Raw genomic sequence first — 17,670 nt, 5'->3', positions numbered from 1 at the left:
TTGGACAGAAAATTTTTGATTTTTGCAATGTTACGTAGATGGAAAAAAGCTGTCCTTGAAACAGTCTTGATATGTTCTTCAAAAGAGAGATCAGGGTCCAGAGTAACGCCGAGGTCCTTCACAGTTTTATTTGAGACGACTGTACAACCATCCAGAATAATTGTCAGATTCAACAGAAGATCTCTTTGTATCTTGGGACCTAGAACAAGCATCTCTGTTTTGTCCGAGTTTAAAAGTAGAAAGTTTGCAGCCATCCACTTCTTTATGTCTGAAACACAGGCTTCTAGCGAGGGCAATTTTGGGGCTTCACCATGTTTCATTGAAATGTACAGCTGTGTGTCGTCCGCATAGCAGTGAAATTTAACATTATGTTTTCGAATGACATCCCCAAGAGGTAAAATATATAGTGAAAACAATAGTGGTCCTAAAACGGAACCTTGAGGAACACCGAAATTTACAATTGATTTGTCAGAGGACAAACCATTCACAGAGAAAACTGATATCTTTCCGACAGATAAGATCTAAACCAAGCCAGAACTTGTCCATGTAGACCAATTTGGGTTTCCAATCTCTCCAAAAGAATGTGGTGATCGATGGTATCAAAAGCGGCACTAAGATCTAGGAGCACGAGGACAGATGCAGAGCCTCGGTCTGACGTCATTAAAAGGTCATTTACCACCTTCACAAGTGCCGTCTCAGTGCTATGATGGGGTCTAAAACCAGACTGAAGCGTTTCGTATACATTGTTTGTCTTCAGGAAGGCAGTGAGTTGCTGTGCAACAGCTTTTTCAAAAATTTTTGAGAGGAATGGAAGATTCGATATAGGCCGATAGTTTTTTATAATTTCTGGATCAAGATTCGGCTTTTTCAAGAGAGGCTTTATTACTGCCACTTTTAGTGAGCTTGGTACACATCCGGTGGATAGAGAGCCGTTTATTATGTTCAACATAGGAGGGCCAAGCACAGGAAGCAGCTCTTTCAGTAGTTTAGTTGGAATAGGGTCCAGTATGCAGCTTGAGGGTTTGGAGGCCATGATTATTTTCATCATTGCGTCAAGAGATATAGTACTAAAACACTTTAGTATCTTTCATATGTTCTCATGTTCTGAGCAAGGAACTTAAACGTTAGCTTTTTTACATGGCACATATTGCACTTTTACTTTCTTCTCCAACACTTTGTTTTTGCATTATTTAAATCTTCATCAAACATCAATAATAGAGACTAACTTTGCTTCTTTTTCACATTCTCCATACGGGTCAAGCGAAGTGCACTTGCGTCCTCCTCCTTTGGGATTTGGTTGGCGGATCACATCCAACTTTTACAGTGAGGGGGAAAAAAGTATTTGATCCCCTGCTGATTTTGTACGTTTGCCCACTGACAAATAAATGATCAGTCTATAATTTTAATGGAAGGTTTATTTGAACAGTGAGAGACAGAATAACAACAAAGAAGTCCAGAAAAACGCATGTCAAAAATGTTATAAATTGATTTGCATTTTAATGAGGGAAATAACTATTTGACCCCCTCTCAATCAGAAAGATTTCTGGCTCCCAGGTGTCTTTTATACAGTTAACGAGCTGAGATTAGGAGCACACTCTTAAAGGGAGTGCTCCTAACCACAGCTTGTTACCTGTATAAAAGACACCTGTCCACAGAAGCAATCAATCAGATTCCAAACTCCACCATGGCCAAGACCAAAGAGCTCTCCAAGGATGTCAGGGACAAGATTGTAGACCTACACAAGGCTGGAATGAGCTACAAGACCATCGCCAAGCAGCTTGGTGAGAAGGTGACAACAGCTGGTGCGATTATTCGCAAATGGAAGAAACACAAAATAACTGTCAATCTCCCTCGGCCTGGGGCTCCATGCAAGATCTCACCTCGTGGAGTTGCAATGATCATGAGAACGGTGAGGAATCAGCCCAGAACTACACGGGAGGATCTTGTCAATGATCTCAAGGCAGCTGGGACCATAGTCACCAAGAAAACAATTGGTAACACACTACGCCGTGAAGGACTGAAATCCTGCAGCGCCCGCAAGGTCCCCCTGCTCAAGAAAGCACATATACATGCCCATCTGAAGTTTTCCAATGAACATCTGAATGATTCACAGGACAACTGGGTGAAAGTGTTGTGGTCAGATGAGACCAAAATGGAGCTCTTTGGCATCAACTCAACTCACCGTGTTTGGAGGAGGAGGAATGCTGCCTATGACACCAAGAACACCATCCCCACCGTCAAACATGGAGGTGGAAACATTATGCTTTGGGGGTGTTTTTCTGCTAAGGGGACAGGACAACTTCACCGCATCAAAGGGACGATGGACGTGGCCATGTACCATCAAATCTTGTGTGAGAACCTTTTTCCCTCAGCCAGGGCATTGAAAATGGCCCAAAACACACGGCCAAGGCAACAAAGGAGTGGCTCAAGAAGAAGCACATTAAGGTCCTGGAGTGGCCTAGCCAGTCTCCAGACCTTAATCCCATAGAAAATCTGTGGAGGGAGCTGAAGGTTCGAGTTGCCAAACGTCAGCCTCAAAACCTTAATGACTTGGAGAAGATCTGCAAAGAGGAGTGGGACAAAATCCCTCCTGAGATGTGTGCAAACCTGGTGGCCAACTACAAGAAACGTCTGACCTCTGTGATTGCCAACAAGGGTTTTGCCACCAAGTACTAAGTCATGTTTTGCAGAGGGGTCAAATACTTATTTCCCTCATTAAAATGCAAATCATTTTATAAAATTTTTGACATGCGTTTTTCTGATTTTTTTTGTTCTGTCTCTCACTGTTCAAATAAACCTACCATTAAAATTATAGACTGATCATTTATTTGTCAGTGGGCAAATGTACAAAATCAGCAGGGGATCAAATACTTTTTTCCCTCACTGTAAATGTGATCCGCCAACCAAATCCCAAAGAAGGAGGACGCAAGTGCACTTCGCTTGATCCGTATGGAGAATGTGAGAAAGGAGCAACGTTAGTCTCTATTATTGATGTTTGATGATGTCATGACGTTGGCCTCTTTTGGTACAGGGAGGACAGTTGACCCCCTCCCTTTTGCACCACCACCCAACCTACCTTCCCCCCAACCCAGGCCCTGTGTGTAAAGGGTTGTAAAAACTCTAAAATTCCAGGAGAATCTCTGGCCACATGGCCCATAGAGAGACAAAGGAAATTCTTCCAACTCATAGAATTGGAGAACCGAGCGACATGTGTGTGCTGGAGAAGGTATGGAAGATTGGTGAAGAATCCAGCTACGAACTGATCCGCTTGGTACAATTTTGTGATACTCAGAGACAATATAGCCATATTACCATAAAACTGTTTATATAATAGCCTCAGCTTGAGACTTGCATCATAATGGGTGTATGGAATGTATTAATAAGGATAAAGCTTTTATAATACATTGAGATGCTATTGTACTAATGTTGATGTGATAGAATTGTATTTCTGTAACCAAGTCTAGCTCAGTCATAGGCACGCCCCCAGGGACACATACAGGACCAGGCGTCATTTGACAAACCTGTTCAAGGGTCACTATAAAACCCTCCCTGATTTACATTTCTTCAGACCAGGCCTCTACTCCATGGCCAATAGGTTTTACCATCCAATTCCTCTACTGAAAGTGAACCATACCACGTGGTTAACTTTTAGACTATTGATACCGACAGAATAAGAACAAGTCTTTGATATTAATTATTAGTCTGCAGCTAAGTAAATTATATCATTGAACGCAAAGACCAACGAAACAACCATTCTATGACGACATTATTGAATGTCGCTCTGAAAGATCCATTCTAACCGAGAGAGAGAGAGAGAGAGAGAACGCGGACAAAACTCTCCATCAGAACGACGACACATGAGCGTAAATATATATTGATTGCAATTGTTCCCGAATGAGCGAGCCTTCAATTGTCAATTGTTAATATTAATGAACTCTGTGTACCTTCTCAGCTGACCGTTTATGACCCATTGTCTAACAGACCAGCCATGCCTGTTAGCCATTAGCGCACATTACTATACCAATCCTTTGTGATGATAATTACTGTTTGTATGTTTTCTGTTAATTACTTAGTGTAGTAAATAAATGATTTTAAGACAATTGATGTATGGATGATTTTAGTAAAGACTGGGTTCGTGCAGATACAATAATTTACGACGTTTGGAATGAGACTGGACTCGAGGTAAAATACACCATTTAAACCAGAAGATAATCGGCCTATACTATAATAGAATAGAATATTATAGTACAGGAAAGTTATATTAGGAAAATTATAGCTTTGTAATCTGAATATTGTCCTTGGTGCCCCGATCTCCTAGTTAATTACAATTAAACGATTAATCAGTTTAATCGCGTGATAATAATTACAGGGAGCTAATTGATAAACATGTCTTCAGTTTAATGGTACCCCCAAAGACACGACAATGAAGAGTATCTACCACCCTATGTAAAGCTGGGATATATAAGATACCCCATGAGAGAGTTGGTGTAAAACCCGATGCACGTAAGAAATGCTAAGGGTTTGGCCACTCGGCAAGTGTTTGCAGACAGACATTTTTTATTGAAGGTTATATGTGAATGTAAAATGCTGCAACTGTGGTGGGGGTCATGTTCCTGAATTCCTAGTGTGCCCTGTTAGGGTGAAAGAGGTTGTGTCAAGGATCAGCACTGTACAGCAAATCTCCTATGTGGAGGTGGTGAAGAGAGTTATAGGGGCAAGAGGCCACAGTTCTGAAGAAATGGTGGTGGATGCACCACAACCAGTTGCAAATGCTGTACATCAATCAAGTGATCTGGATGCACTTATTGTGAAGAAGGTGGATGTTTTTAGTATTTATAGCCACAGTTATTAATTGTACTGCACAAGAAGTCCAAGAAGCTGGACATCATATCTGCAGCTGAGAAGTTTTTGGGCCTCCAAGACTACAAGGACTACTGTCACCAGATAATGTTCCGCTCTTACAGGATCCTTCTCAGCCTGTGTAGGGAGCTGATTAGAACAGAAAAGCAGGCTAATTTAGTTTAATTTACATTTTGTTATTATAGTTTGTATGATAAATAAAACTGTATACACAGAACAAACATATAAATGCAACATGTAAAGTGTTGGTCCTATGTTTCATGAGGTGAAATAAAATATTCCAGACATGTTCCATTTACATTAGTGTTAGTGAGCATTTCTCCTTTGCTAAAATAATCCATCCACCTGACAGGTGAGACATATCAAGAAGCTGATTAAATAGCATGATCATCATTACACGGGTGCACCTTGTGCTGGGGACAAGAGTAGCTGAGTAGGTACCTTGGAGGCAGCTAATGGGGAGCCCTGATGTCAGTGTTGTGAACAGAGTGCGCCATGGTGGTATCAGGGTTATGGTATGGGCAGACATAAGCTACAGACAACGAACACAACTGCATTTAATGATGGCAATTTGAATGCACAGAGATGCCGTGACACGATCCTGAGGCCCATTGTACTGCCATTCATCCGCCGCCATCACCTCATGTTTCAGCATGACAATGCACAGCCCGATGTCGCAAGAAAGACACTGTACACAAATGAAAATGTCCCAATTCCATGGCCTGCATACTCACCAGACATGCCACCCTTTGAGGATGGTCCGGATCGAAGTGTACGACAGCTTGTTCCAGTTCCCTCCTATATCCAGGAATTTCACACAGCCTTTGAAGAGTGGGATAACATTCCAGATGCCACAATCAACAGCCTGATGAACTCTATGTAAAGAAGATGTGTCCTGGAGGAGGCAGCAGCAGCTACCCACTTCTCCAGTGCTTACTGTGTAAATTGGGAGGTGCCGGAACCAAACGTGAGCCTAAGAGGGGGGTGACCTGGGGGTCTTTTGAGGTACCACAACACATTAAATACAATCACCTTTATAATAAAGCGTTGCATGCATTATCATGGCTTTAGCATACTGGCATATTTTTAATTAAATGTATTTAACTAGGCAAGTCAGTTAAGAACAAATTCTTATTTACAATGACGGCCAAACCCGGACGATGATGGGCCAATTGTGCGCCGACCTAGGGAACTCCCAATCACGGCCGGATGTGATACATCCTGGATTCGAACCAGGGACTGTCGTGAATCCTCTTGAACTGAGATGCATTGTCTTAGACTGCTGCGCCACTCAGGAGCAGCGGTGTTGAGCCGCTTACAGAAGTTAGACACATGGAGTTCATTTTTTGTAGCCTGGAGTCCAGGAAAAATGTGGCCTTTAATAAACGGATTTCATGCAATTCTACATCATTTTAGATGACTGGAGACTTTCAATACTTTTTTAATACCTCACAAATGACACACTACTTTGACACTGACAAACTGAGAATCTGAGCTCAATATAAACGACCTTGTCATGAATCCATCAAAAGCCTAGGCCAGGTGTGTGGAGAAACACATTGTACAATATGAGGAGGAAGTTATAGTCCTTAACAAGCTTTCCAGTTTCACTGACTCACCCAATGATGTGCAGCTCACTCACCGGACAAAAGCTTCTCTCTCTTGCTTTACTTTGTAAAACTATGCTGTTTGCTCAAAGACCTATTTGAAAGGGGCTTTTTGTGTTAGAAATATTCTCAAAGTGAATTTCACAATATATTTTGGATGAATGCTGTTCAAGGACAGATTAGTATTTTCTTTTCAGCAGGATCCATTTACAACCTGTTTTCCAGCGTTTTCATATTACGTTTTTTAGGGGTCATGACAATTACAGGGGCAATCCAATTGTATTTACTCTGATTGCTTTCATTAGGATTTTTACATTGCAAACTTGATTTTTCATTTCACGAGGTAGGCTACCTGATCCTGGCAAATGGGTCCCGGAAACAAAACTGAGAGGTGCTGGAGGATCGGCAACAAATTAAGCGCCACCCTTCTCATATAATGGGGTAGGGCCATCCCATGGATCCCTGAATGCACGGATGGTTGCACCAACGATTCTTTATAACTAAACCTTGATAGACCACATTTCCGATGCGAACAGATGAGTCATAGCAGGCAGAGCCAAGCACGAGCTAGCGAGATCTTATTGCCGCGTTCTAGAACACATCTGCATATTTCTGTTAGGCAATTAAAAAATATATATACTTTTGCAAAGGGTAAAGTCTACAAAACTTAGTCCACTCTGTTCATAACAGATTTTAGTTTTGGGAACAACTGTATTAAGATCAGATGTTTAATCGATTAGAACATTTGCAGAATGTCAGCCAAAATCCATCTTCTCCCACTGCCGGCCAGTGGGCTTCCTCTCACTACCATATTTGGTAGTGAGTGGAAACGATAAGCGGATTCATCACATTTATACATCTGGTGAAATATCTGTCTCATTGTTCTATCTGTGGCTGCACTGTGGTAGTGGGGGAACAGGAAGTTCCGGGCAGGCACGCACCATTCTTAACAATAAATGAAGCGCCATAACTCTGATGTTAAGAAGTTAATATTTGTGTCCTTTTATATTTATTACTACAGGTATGTAATTAGCAGGTTTCAACTTCCTAATATCAAAGGAAAATGTCATACCATGCTAGGTAACACATCTGGTAATTAAGGTATCACGTTTGGTAAAGGGTTGATGTGTTATTTTTGTGTCAAACCAAGCGAAGAACGTGATAACTATTTTACAAGCCACATAGCTAGAGACTTTGGGTTTGTCTGAGTGGATGTACATCATTTTCTCAAGGTAATTTCATAAATAATACATTTATTTAGCATGTTATTGGTTTTATTTAAAATTCACGAGCTGGGAAAACCGCGGCGCCCACTCTGTCTGCATCAAAGAGACAATTTTATGTAGTAATTTTCAGACACATTCAGTTTCTATCTTTGTCTATAAATTGTTAATATGATGTGAACGGGAAATACAATTGGTTTTTGATTGGAATAATACAGTGAAGACAAGGTTATTCAGGAAAATAGTGCTGCCTAAAACATACTACCACCTCGTACTAAATAGTTTTTGAGTCATTTATTAATTTATGTAAATCCAAGAAATCTACTATAGGTTAAGTTTAGTTACGTTGTGTAGCGTGTACTTTGAAGGCTGTTAGCGCGTCTGCGCCGCCCTATGGGACTCCCAATCATGGTCGGATGTAATACAGCCTGGTTACTAACCCTTGTGATAGTGAGTGGAGGATGATATGGCTCATAATTTTCACGACTTTTACCCACTTTTAGAATAGTTTTATTCCCTTTTGTATTGTACAGCCTACTGATATGAATACGTATGTCACCCGGTACAGCCAGAAGAGGACTGGCCACCCCTTTGAGCCTGGTTCCTCTCTACATTTCTTCCAAGGTTCCTGCTTGCTGGGGAGTTTTTCGTGGCCACTTTGCTTCTACATTTGCATTGCTTGCTCTTTGGGGATTGAGGCTGGGTTTCTGTAAAGCACTTTGTGAAAACTTCTGATGTAATAAGGGCTACATAAAATACATATGATTGACATGTATACCACACCAATTGACTGGTCCTTCTGATGTTGTTCACACAGGATACCGTGTTGAGACATTCTCTACATCCAGAGAGCAACAGCAGGAAGATGACAGAGCTAAGAGGTCTCATCACTGCCCACATTGTGAGGAGATTTTCCCATTTCTGTCAAAGCTTATAATACACCTAAAAATGCACACAGGAGAGAATCGGTATTCCTGTACTGATGGTGGGAAGAATTTCACATCATTAAAGGCTCTGACAGTTCATCAGAGAGTGCATAAAGGAGAGAAGCCTTACTCTTGCTCTGACTGTGTAAAATGCTTCACAACATCAACTGAGCTAAAAGTTCATCACCGAACACACACAGGAGAGAAGCCTTACTCCTGCTCTGACTGTGGAAAGAGTTTCTCTCACCTGGGCACCTTAAAACAACATGAACGTATACATATGGGTGAGAAGCCTTACTCCTGCTCTGACTGTGGAAAGAGTTTCTCTGTACTGGGCCGCTTAAAAACACATGAACATATACATACAGGAGAGAAGACTAACTCCTGCTCTGACTGTGAAAAATGCTTCACAACATCAACTGAGCTAAAAGTTCATCAGAGAACACACACAGGAGACAAGCCTTACTCCTGCTCTGATTGTGTAAAATGCTTCACCACATCAACTGGGCTAAAAGTTCATCAGAGAACACACACAGGGGAGAAGCCTTACTCCTGCTCTGATTGTGTAAAATGCTTCACAACATCAACTAGGCTAAAAGTTAATCAGAGAACACACACAGGAGAGAAACCTTACTTCTGCTCTGACTGTGCGGTGAGTTTCTCTCTACTGGGCCACTTAAAACGACATGCACGGATACACACAGGAGAGAAGCCTTACTCCTGCTCTGACTGTGGAAAGAGTTTCTCTCTACTGTGCCACTTAAAACGACATGAACGTATACACACAGGAGAGAAGCCTTACTCCTGCTCTGACTGTGGAAAGAGTTTCTCTCTACTGGGCCACTTAAAAAGACACGAACATGTACATAAGGGAGAGAAGCCTTACTCCTGCTCTGACTGTGGAAAGAGTTTCTCTCGACTGGGCCGCTTAAAAACACATGAACATATACATACAGGAGAGAAGACTAACTCCTGCTCTGACTGTGAAAAATGCTTCACAACATCAACTGAGCTAAAAGTTCATCAGAGAACACACACAGGAGAGAAGCCTTACTCCTGCTCTGATTGTGTAAAATGCTTCACCACATCAACTGGGCTAAAAGTTCATCAGAGAACACACACAGGGGAGAAGCCTTACTCCTGCTCTGATTGTGTAAAATGCTTCACAACATCAACTAGGCTAAAAGTTCATCAGAGAACACACACAGGAGAGAAACCTTACTTCTGCTCTGACTGTGCGGTGAGTTTCTCTCTACTGGGCCACTTAAAACGACATGCACGGATACACACAGGAGAGAAGCCTTACTCCTGCTCTGACTGTGGAAAGAGTTTCTCTCTACTGTGCCACTTAAAACGACATGAACGTATACACACAGGAGAGAAGCCTTACTCCTGCTCTGACTGTGGAAATAGTTTCTCTCTACTGGGCCACTTAAAAAGACACGAACATGTACATAAGGGAGAGAAGCCTTACTCCTGCTCTGACTGTGGAAAGAGTTTCTCTCGACTGGGCCGCTTAAAAACACATGAACATATACATACAGGAGAGAAGACTAACTCCTGCTCTGACTGTGAAAAATGCTTCACAACATCAACTGAGCTAAAAGTTCATCAGAGAACACACACAGGAGAGAAGCCTTACTCCTGCTCTGATTGTGTAAAATGCTTCACCACATCAACTGGGCTAAAAGTTCATCAGAGAACACACACAGGGGAGAAGCCTTACTCCTGCTCTGATTGTGTAAAATGCTTCACAACATCAACTGGGTTAAAAGTTCATCAGAGAACACACACAAGTTAAGCTTTACTCCTTCTTTGACTATGGGAAGAGTCTCAACTGAACGACTTAAAACAACATGAACATATACACAGGAGAGAAGCTATTCTCCTGCTCTGACTGTGGAAAGCTTTTCTCTCAAATGGGCCAGTTAAAAAGACACCAATGTAAACATAAAGGAATTGAATTGTATCATTGAATTGCATCAAATGAATAAAGCGTAGAACACTCTACTGTAATCCTATTGTTTCTCACTGTGAGAGAACTGTACAGAGGAAAGGGAGTGTTATAGAATGTTAGCCTCTCTTTACTTCACTGATCAGTGTGCACCTGGTCAGTTTTGGTGAGTTTTGTTAGCTTCTACTGTAAAGATATTGAGATGACCTTGGATTTGCCCTTAAGGTTTAATATCCTCTGTGAGGCTTCTCACAGTGGATTCTGATGGTTGACTGGGTGGTACTGCTTCCCTCTGCAGATTTCTGTGGGAATGAGCTGGTAGACACAACATACACTGAGTGTACAAAACATTATAGACACCTGTTCTTTCCATGACATAGACTGACCAGCTGAACCCAGGTGAAAGCTATGATCCTTAATGATGTAGTTTTTGTGTATTTATTATAGATCCTCATTAGCTTTCAGCAAAAATCAACAAACTGCAGTTGCAGTGGGCTAAGGAATGAAAACACTGGACACTGGAAAATTGGAAAACTATTGCCTGGTCTGATGAATCTCCCGGTTCATGCTGTTTCACGCTGATGGGAGGACTATGGTATGCCGGAAACCACGAGTACATGCATCCAGTGGTGGGATAATTACCTTCATAGAAAATGACTCAATTAAAAGTGAAAGTCACCCAGTAAAATACTACTTGAGTAAAAGTCTAAAAGTATTTGGTTGTAGATATACTTAAGTATCAAAAGTAAAAGTATGAATCATTTTAAATTCCTTAAAATTAAGCAAACCAGACCGCACAATTGTCTTGTTTTTTTATATTACAGATAGCCAGGGGCACACTCCAACACTCAGACATCATTTACAAACGAAGCATTTGTGTTTAGTGAGTCCGCCAGATCAGAGGCAGTAGGGAGGACCAGGGATGTTATCTTCATAAGTGTGTGAATTGGATCATTTTCTGTCCTGCTAATCATAAAAAATGTAATGAGTACTTTTGGGTATCAGGGAAAATGTATGGAGTAAAAAGTACTTTATTTTATTTTGGAATTTAGTGACGTAAAAGTTGTCTACAATATGAATAAATGTAATATTTATATAAAAATATAAATAGTAAAGTACAGATACAACTAAAGTAGTTCTTTAAATAATTTATTCTTAAGTACTTTACACCACTGTATGCATCCATGCTGTGTGTCAGCATTGCAGGCTGATGGTGTGATGGCGTGGGGTGTGTTTTCAGGGCACACATTGGGCCCCTTGATAAAAGTTGCGCATTGTTTGAATGCCACAGGATATCTAAATAATCATTGCCAATCAGGTGTATCCCTTCACGGCAGCAGTGTATCCATCTGCAAATAGATTTTTTCAGCAGCATTATGCCCCATGCCACAAGGCTTGTCCAGGAATGGTTCCAAGAACATGACAGTGAATTCAGCTTACTGCAGTGGCCTGCCGAGTCACCAGATCTCAATCCAATTGTGTATCTGTGGGAGGAGATGGAAGGAGCTATTCGGAGTAGAGATCCACTCCCAGCCAACTTGACACAATTGTAGGAAGCATTGGAGTCAACATGGACCAGCATCCCTGTGGAATGCTCTCAACACCTTGGACAGTCTAAGCCTGATGAATTGAGGATGTTCTGAGGACAAAGGGGGGCTGCAACTCAATATTAGGAAGGTGTTCCTAATGTTTGTGCACTCAGTGTATATCAGAAAAGATGGTGTGATGATCAGTTTTTAGCGTTAGTTTCGGTGGATTATTTTATATTACTAAACAACTTTTGTTTAATGATAAACAGGCTATGAATCATCTAATTGTGTTTATTAAATTGTATTTTAATACTAGATTCATTATTTTAGTCATTGATGATGAATGTATTTGAATAACTGTATTGAAGTTAATTGATCTGGTGGCAGGTAGCCTAGCGGTTAAGAGTGTTGGGCCAGTAACTGAAAGGTTGCTGGTTTGAATCCCGAGCCGACTAGGTGAAAAATCTGTCATTGTGCCCTTGAGCAAGCCAATTAACTCTTATTTGTCTTGTAAGTCGCTCTGGATAAAAATTGCTAAATGACAAGAATGTAATGAAAAATAATGTTTGTACATGAATTCATGCTGGGCAACTGCTTTTTTTCTCTTGTGTATAATTAAATAAACTGTTTGAAGTGAAATACTGTATATACAATACACAACATTACCACTTTGTTTACCCTTGCCAGAGGTACAGGGCCATAGTAAGCTAGACTATGTAGCTGCTGTTGTTCGTAGCCTACAGTTTCCATGCAATAACACATTTCAGATCGCTAATGATTAGGTGTATAGGCTGCTACATTTATGCAAGAGTTTTAGCTGGTGTCTATCAGGAGTGATGTATTATCAGGCTTGCTAAAGAAGCTACCAGAGGGAAGTGGAGAGCCGCCTTGAGCTTTGTGGGTTGTGCCTGGCCTGCCCGACATGGTCAAGAGAGGTAAAGGGCATGCAGCAGTACTCCGATGTGAAGACCTGTACAAAAATGTACGATTGTAGTACAATGAAAAAAATATAGCACGGTATTTTCGTGGAATGGCAGTGACCTAAAAACAATATATGTTTTCCATTGTACTAGGCCTAGGAACATAGAAGAAACTGGCGTGTCATAATAGCCCGGAACTAAAGCTGCACTGGGAGACACATTTGAAATGGAATACATTGAATATATGCAGCAGGGTAGAAAAAAACACAGTTAAACACGATTGAAATGTATTGTTGGATGGGCTGTGGTCACCATTAATGTAATATATTAAATATATACATCAGATGGTATTGGGCAGCTATTTCATAGGGTTTTCATGGGTACATTATTTACCCATTTCAATCTTATACTAACCAACCCTATGCTTGGTGTGACTGTTATGGGCAGAGCAGGCCATCTGATATGCCCTTAAATATTGTAATATGCAACTTGGAATTAAAATGTAAGAGGACCAGTGCTTCTACAGTGAAACACATCTCACATCTGTGCTGTTTGAGAGCGATGTTGTTAGACTACATTGTATCATTGTTTTCTCTTCTGAGGTCACTGGTGGGGAACAACATAATTTCAATTCACAGAGACAATGACTATTTCAAATTTAGCCCTATATCCACACGTTTCAATTATCCTATTAACAAAGCCTATAGCTGCCCACTTCATAGTCCTACACAGTGTAGGCTACACTACACATTTAACATGTGATTAGTGGGCTAATCAATTCAATGACCATAACAATGTCGGATCTGATTACAGTGGTAAAATCACCAATGTCTTTATTAATACTTAGGGATGCATGATATATCGTGAACATATCGGAAATGGCTGATTTTAGCTAAAAATGCTAACATCGGTTTTCGGCCGATGTCTAGTTTAATGCCCAATGTACAAAACCGATGTCAAAGCTGACGTGCATACCTATATAATTTAGGTACATGATGTAATGACACCACGTACAATGTTGCGCTATACATGCAACACAGCATTCCTAAACTGGCCCACAATGTCTGCCAGTCAACAAGTAGAAATTTCAGCAAGACAACTCAAAGGTGAAATACATTAAATCCAAGATAATGGAATTCATTTCCCTTGACAATCAACCGTTCTGTCTTTGGTGATGTTGGCTTTTGCCGACTGGTAGTGCAAAAGCGCTATTTTTCCGATGTTGCCCTACCAGAGTTACACAGTAATAGCGTCACCGCTATTAGCTTCACGACATACATACTATGGAACGCCGTTTGAGTCTTTGCGTGTCAAAAATGATACAGTAGCACTGTCAAAGCTGTACTAAAATGTCAGCAAATACCGACCACGAACGATGTGTTTACAACACCGCGTTGGTAATAAAGCATTATTCGTTCGACCGCAACTTCTGGGGTAGCTAGCTTTAGCTTGGTAACGTAACTAGCACCAATACAACCAGCCTGAACACAATGACCAGTAAAAACTGCAGTCATTTTCATTATTCTTAGCAATGATTTCGGAATCCTTGTAAGTATTAGCTAGGTTGCCACTTGTTGTTCGCCTATTGAAATTGAACGTTATAAGCAGCCAGCTAGCTTCATTAAACTAGTGAGGCTTGACTGGACCGGGTTATGTGTTGTAAAGCTAGCCGTAATAAGGATTAGGCACAATAGTGCGGTTTACCTTCAAAATAAAAGTATGTCATTGAAAGTGATACAAGTTAATACAAATAGAAGAATTATTCCATACTTTTATTTTGAAGGCTAACTGAAAAGTCCACTATTGTTGCTAATCCTTATTGTGGCTAGCATTAATCCGACCACCATTAATCAAATAAGAACTGTGTTATAAATTTGGGTTATTTTAGATGATGACACCTAGCTAAATAGTTAACTAGCTAACTATAGCTACTGTATCTTTTCTGACACGCAAAGACCCATAGAAGTCCTGGTTGAGAATTAAATGACTGAACAAATGAACGAAACAGCACAGCAAGTAAGTTAAATAAATGGGTTTTGATTATGTTTTAATGGTAATGAGGACATACGTAAATGCCAACAAAATAACTTTTTGGTAAGTGTGGTGTGTGTAACCTTTATTTAACTAGGCAAGTCAGTTAGAACAAATTCTTATTTACAATGACGGCCCGGACGACGCTGGGCCAATTGTGTGCTGCCCTATGGGACGCCCAATCACTGCCGGATGTGATGCAGCCTGGATTCAAACCAGGGACTGTAGTGACGCCTCTTCTACTGAGATGCAGTGCCTTAGACCGCTGCGTCCATGTGTGTGTGTTAACTATTTAACTGTACTAGAAACCTGTTGAAAGTGCTTTTTATCTATCTGAATATCTTCTTCACTCTCTCTGGAAACAAGATCTAATAGTGGCTGAGACCAAACAATTTAACAATTAAAGATTTTTATCGGTTTCTCCAAATACCTGAGGGGAAATGTCATTACCACTACGTCATAAAATTAGCTATTTTAGTTGAAAATGAAATTGCAGAAATTGTGCCTAGGGTGTTTTATATAACATTTCACATTAAAAAACGTTCTTTTTTTTTACTATTTGGAAGTTTTCTTAATTATATGTATTCATCATTGTCATGTCTAAATGTCCATATATGCCTTGATGATACTCAGAAACATGTATTTACCACATCAAAATCTTAATTTCTAAAGTAATGTCAAATATTATCTCAAGAACAAGTATAAAAGGTTCACATATGGGAAAAATCATCAATATCAATTGTAATTTAATACACCTTTTCCACAGAAATATGTACCGTGATGGTAATGACTTAGCGTTGTGGTAATGACAGAGTGTGGTGGAAATGACATTTCATATAAAACAACTGATGAAAAATACCATTAAACATTTAAATGTCACAGTAGTACATGTTTAATGTGATTGAAGATATAGAACAGACCAATTAATTTTTCTTTTTAACACTATCAAAGCTAAAAATACACCTAAAAATACACACAGGAGAGAATCTGTATCCCTGCTCTGACTGTGGGAAGAGCTGCAAAATATCAAGAGATCTGACAGTTCATAATTCAACACTGGAGAAAAGCCATACTCCTGTTCTGACTGTGGCAATATTTTCTCTCAGCAGAGCAACTTAAAAGGACACCAACATATACATGTGAGAATCCTCGTCTGTTCTCTGACTAGCTAAGATTAAAATCATTCCATCACTAAATTCTCAATAAATCGTAGCACAATTTACTGTAATCCTATTGTTTCTCACTGGGAGAGAACTGTGCAGAGGAAAAGGGAGCGTTATAGAATGTTAGTATTCACCTGGTCAGTTTTGGTGTGTTTTGTTAGCTTCTTCTGGAAAGATATTGAGATGACCTTGGATTTGCCCTGAGTGTTGAATATCCTCTGTGGGGCTGGTTAACTGGGCGGTAGTAGTTCCCTCTGCAGTTTTCTGTGGTAATGAGCTGGCAGACTGCATGTATCAGATAGAGAGGGTGTGATTATCAGTTTTCACTATTAGTTTGGTGGGAGACATTTTTTACTACATAGTCTGTACGTCAATAAACAAAAGTATATGTGTTTATTACATTTTATTTTAAAACTAGATTTGCTATTTGAGTCATTGATGAATATGTTTGGACAACTCCATTGAAGCCAGCTTAATTGATCTTCCCATGAAAAATAAAGTTTGTACATTCATTTGTACTGGTCAAACTTTAATTCTCTTGTATAATGAATTACAAAAAAACAAATTTTAAGTGAAATATTTAGTGTTTATCTGAAGCTGAACAAGACAGGAAGTTGAAATGAGCATCACAAAGCTAAATCTGACCTATTCTCTAACATGTTTTGTCAGCATAAGCAGCTGTGAGACCTATAATATAACCTTTATTTAATTAGGCAAGTCAGTTAAGATCAAATTCTTATTTACAATGATGACCTACACTGGCCAAACCCGGACGATGTTGGGCCAATTTTGCGCCACCCTATGGGACTCCCAATCATGGCCGGTTGTGATACAGCCTGGATTCAAACCAGGGTGTCTGTAGTGATGCCTCTAGCACTGAGATGCTGTGCCTTAGACCGCAGTGCCATTCGGGAGCCCTGCTAGAGAACTGTAACTTTATTGATCTACTGAATCATCATAGTGGGGGGGGGGGATCTTTACAGTAAATATAATGCTTTTGTTTAATTCAAGGCATTCAAAATAATATATATATCTGTATTTCTCTACTCAATACGTGTCACGACACCGGTATACATTGGGACAAGCCAAGTTGTTAGTCACCAATATTTTCTAAATCAAATCAGCGATGACTGTTTAACAGTCTTGTGGCCTGGAGATAGAAGCAGTTTCATTCTCTCTGTCCCAGCTTTGATGCACCTGTACTGTCTCCGCCTGCTAGATGGTAGCAGGGTGAACAGGCCGTGTCTCTGGTGGCTGAGATTCTTGATGATCTTCTTGGCCTTCCACAGAGATCATCTACAATGAATATGTAATAGGTTTAGAAACGTAGACACTAAAACAGACACCGCTTTAGTTTTTTAAACCAAGTTTATTTGTCTAGCTAATCAATATCACTTACTTTCTACATGCTTTAGCAGTAGTTAGTCCATCAGTCCAATAGATGTCGCTGTGGCACT

The 17,670-nt window shown here is 40.2% G+C and overlaps 2 protein-coding genes across 3 annotated transcripts in view; both read left to right on the top strand.

Moving 5' to 3' along the window:
• Positions 1–17,670, top strand: part of LOC106592258 (zinc finger protein OZF-like) — a 510,174-nt gene that overhangs the window by 470,397 nt on the left and 22,107 nt on the right. The window lies entirely within an intron of this gene.
• LOC123728046 (zinc finger protein 658B-like) lies at positions 8,758–10,548 on the top strand. Its single transcript, XM_045698552.1, has 2 exons — positions 8,758–9,566; positions 9,651–10,548. Exons 1-2 carry the CDS (start codon positions 8,897–8,899, stop codon positions 10,415–10,417), a joined length of 1,437 nt encoding a protein of 478 aa, XP_045554508.1. The 5' UTR covers positions 8,758–8,896; the 3' UTR covers positions 10,418–10,548.

Source organism: Salmo salar, chromosome ssa17, assembly GCF_905237065.1.
Source record: "Salmo salar chromosome ssa17, Ssal_v3.1, whole genome shotgun sequence".
Classification (NCBI taxonomy): Eukaryota; Metazoa; Chordata; class Actinopteri; order Salmoniformes; family Salmonidae; genus Salmo; species Salmo salar.
Note: the sequence above shows the minus strand (reverse complement) of the source record. Positions and strands in the feature narration are given on the sequence as shown.